The sequence below is a fragment of the Vollenhovia emeryi genome, unplaced genomic scaffold (assembly GCF_000949405.1).
Source record: "Vollenhovia emeryi isolate VEMERY1.0 unplaced genomic scaffold, V.emery_V1.0 DF940067.1, whole genome shotgun sequence".
NCBI classification, from domain to species: domain Eukaryota; kingdom Metazoa; phylum Arthropoda; class Insecta; order Hymenoptera; family Formicidae; genus Vollenhovia; species Vollenhovia emeryi.
The window spans coordinates 1-2,556 of record NW_011966299.1 but is presented as its reverse complement, the minus strand read 5'-3'; the positions used below and the strand labels follow the sequence as shown (position 1 = coordinate 2,556).

Genomic DNA, 2,556 nt, shown 5'->3' with positions numbered 1-2,556 from the left:
TAGTTTTTGAGCGAACGACGGGGGTACAAAATCTGCAACTTTATATTTTCGCGGTACAAATGATCCCTAATCGATTCTATGAGTAGCGATTGGTTCTGTTCGTGGAAAATGATACTTTACTCTGGAGCTTAATAGGGCTGAGTTCACTGGGGGTTGTTTTAGCAAAATGGATAAATGTATTAATTTTCGTTTTATGGTACAAATTAGTACAAATTCAGTTCTTTGTTTTTCTGTCTTTGGTTTCCTTTTTTGTGTTTTTTTTTGTCCTGCTAGCTTAATATTAAGGTAGCAGCGCCATGGATTTTTTCGAAACGGCACGAGGTACAAAATTATTGTGAGTGGTACAAATTAGTACAAAATGAGTACTAAATAATCCGATAGATTTAAATGATTTCTGCTGATTTGGTCCTTCTAGCTTAGTGGAGGTGCGAAATCGTTTGGACACCCGAAGCCGAAGCTGCCTTTCAGCAATGTAAAAGCGATCTCTCTAACGCCACCCTGTTAGGCTATCCCTCTAACTCAGCAGATATCAGACTAGTTACTGACGCTTCAAACTTCGCCATGGGCGCAGTACTTGAGCAGTCATCTCAAGGTGCCTGGAGCCCATTAGCCTTTTTCTCTCGAAAATTCTCTACCACACAACTCAAATATAGTGCGTATGACAGGGAACTCACCGCTATATTCGAAGCCATTCGCTATTTCAGACATTTCATTGAAGGTCGCGATTTTGTAATACTAACCGATCACAAGCCATTGACCCACGCCTTAAACCAAAAATCGGATAAGGCATCCCCGCGCCAAACGCGCTATTTATCGTACATTGCCCAATTCACTACCAAAATTATTCACATCCCTGGGAAGGATAACGTAGTAGCCGATCCATTGTCGCGCGTCGCAGCCATATGCTTTCCCGACCAAATCCAACTCCATGACCTGTCGGCTGAACAAGCTAACGACGCAGAGTTAACAGAACTTTTAAAATCTCCCAAGTGTACTTTACCTCTTAAACGGTTGACCTGGGGTCCTGACCACACCTTTGTACTGCGACATTACCAGCGAATACATTCGTCCCTACGTCCCCGCGTCCTTACGTAGAAATTTATTAGATGCGTACCACTCACCGTCTCACCCCAGTGCCAAAGTTACAGACCGCTTAATTCGCCAGCGCTATAACTGGCCAAATTTACACCGCGACGTCGCGCGTTATGGCAAAGAATGTACTGACTGCCAGCATGCAAAAGTTTCACGACACGTTAAGTTCGATCCTGATAAATTCGTCGCCCCCGACGGGCGTTTTACCCACGTCCATCTCGATATCGTTGGACCGCTACCCCCTAGCGACGGTTACCAATATTTACTCACTATGGTCGACCGATTTTCACGTTGGCCCGAGGCCGTACCGCTACACGATGTAACCGCGTCATCCGTCGCAAAAGCATTTTATAACAACTGGGTATCTCGTTTTGGTTCTCCACAAGTCATCACGACTGATCAAGGAGCCCAATTCGAATCCCAAATATTCAAATCTCTTCTTTCGTTTATCGGTTTCCAGCGAATCCGTACCACTGCGTATCACCCTGCAGCTAACGGGATGGTCGAACGATGGCACCGTAGCCTTAAGACCGCCCTGATGTGCCACTCCGATACTCCGTGGACACGTTCACTATCCACTGTACTGCTAGGGCTGCGTACTCATTTGCGCTCAGATACCGGTGCCTCACCAGCCGATTTCCTTTATGGAACATCACTGCGTATACCGGGTGAATTCCTCTCATCACCCGACTTTAAACCAAATCCTCAAATCTTCCTCGAAGATTTCCGAGAATACATGCGATCCGTCAAGCCTGTACCCGTAACGCATAATTATAAGTCAAAAGCCTTCTTCTTTAAAGATTTAACTTCTTGTACGCATGTTTTTATGCTGGTTAAAACCAAAAAGTCGTTAGAGCAACCGTATTCGGGACCGCACAAGATATTAGAGCGTAACTCCGACCGCGTTTTTACTATAGATATTAACGGAAGCCCCCGCAGTGTTTCCGTCGAACACCTCAAACCGGCGTACTTCGTACCGGACAACTTAGCTCCTTGCGAACCAACACAAGCTTCCGATTCTCTACCGTCCACTAGTCTTAAGCGTCCTGTTACTTTTAGCGACAAAATTATGGGTAAAACTGTTACCCTGCCTAGTCAAACACAAGAGATTCGCCCTGTTCTTAAGACATATTCACGGCGTAAATAATATACAATATTTTTATATGACGTTACCTATAAATATCTATTGTTCTAGCGTAATCTTTAGTATAAGTTACAAATAAGTTCAAATGTTCGTTAGCATTAAGTTCAAACAAGTTCAAATGTTCTGTAGCATAAGCGCAAAATGCTCCTAAGCATTTTATTTTTAAGGGGGGAGTACTGTAGGCATGCGCCTCTCCCTCACGCAATACTGCCAGCCATATTGATCACATGACCGGCAACGGCCAATCGTAGCTCGGTATTCAGCTCTCGGCAACAGCAGCCTTCCGTTCGCACACTCACTCTATTGTTTTCCGTTACTAA

General features: G+C 44.6%; 1 protein-coding gene across 1 annotated transcript; it reads left to right on the top strand.

The window, feature by feature from the left end:
- The first annotated feature begins 1,363 nt into the window (after positions 1 to 1,363).
- LOC105556385 lies at positions 1,364 to 2,239 on the top strand. Its single transcript, XM_012003471.1, has one exon. It carries the CDS (start codon positions 1,364 to 1,366, stop codon positions 2,237 to 2,239), a length of 876 nt encoding a protein of 291 aa, XP_011858861.1.
- The last annotated feature ends 317 nt before the right edge of the window (positions 2,240 to 2,556 follow it).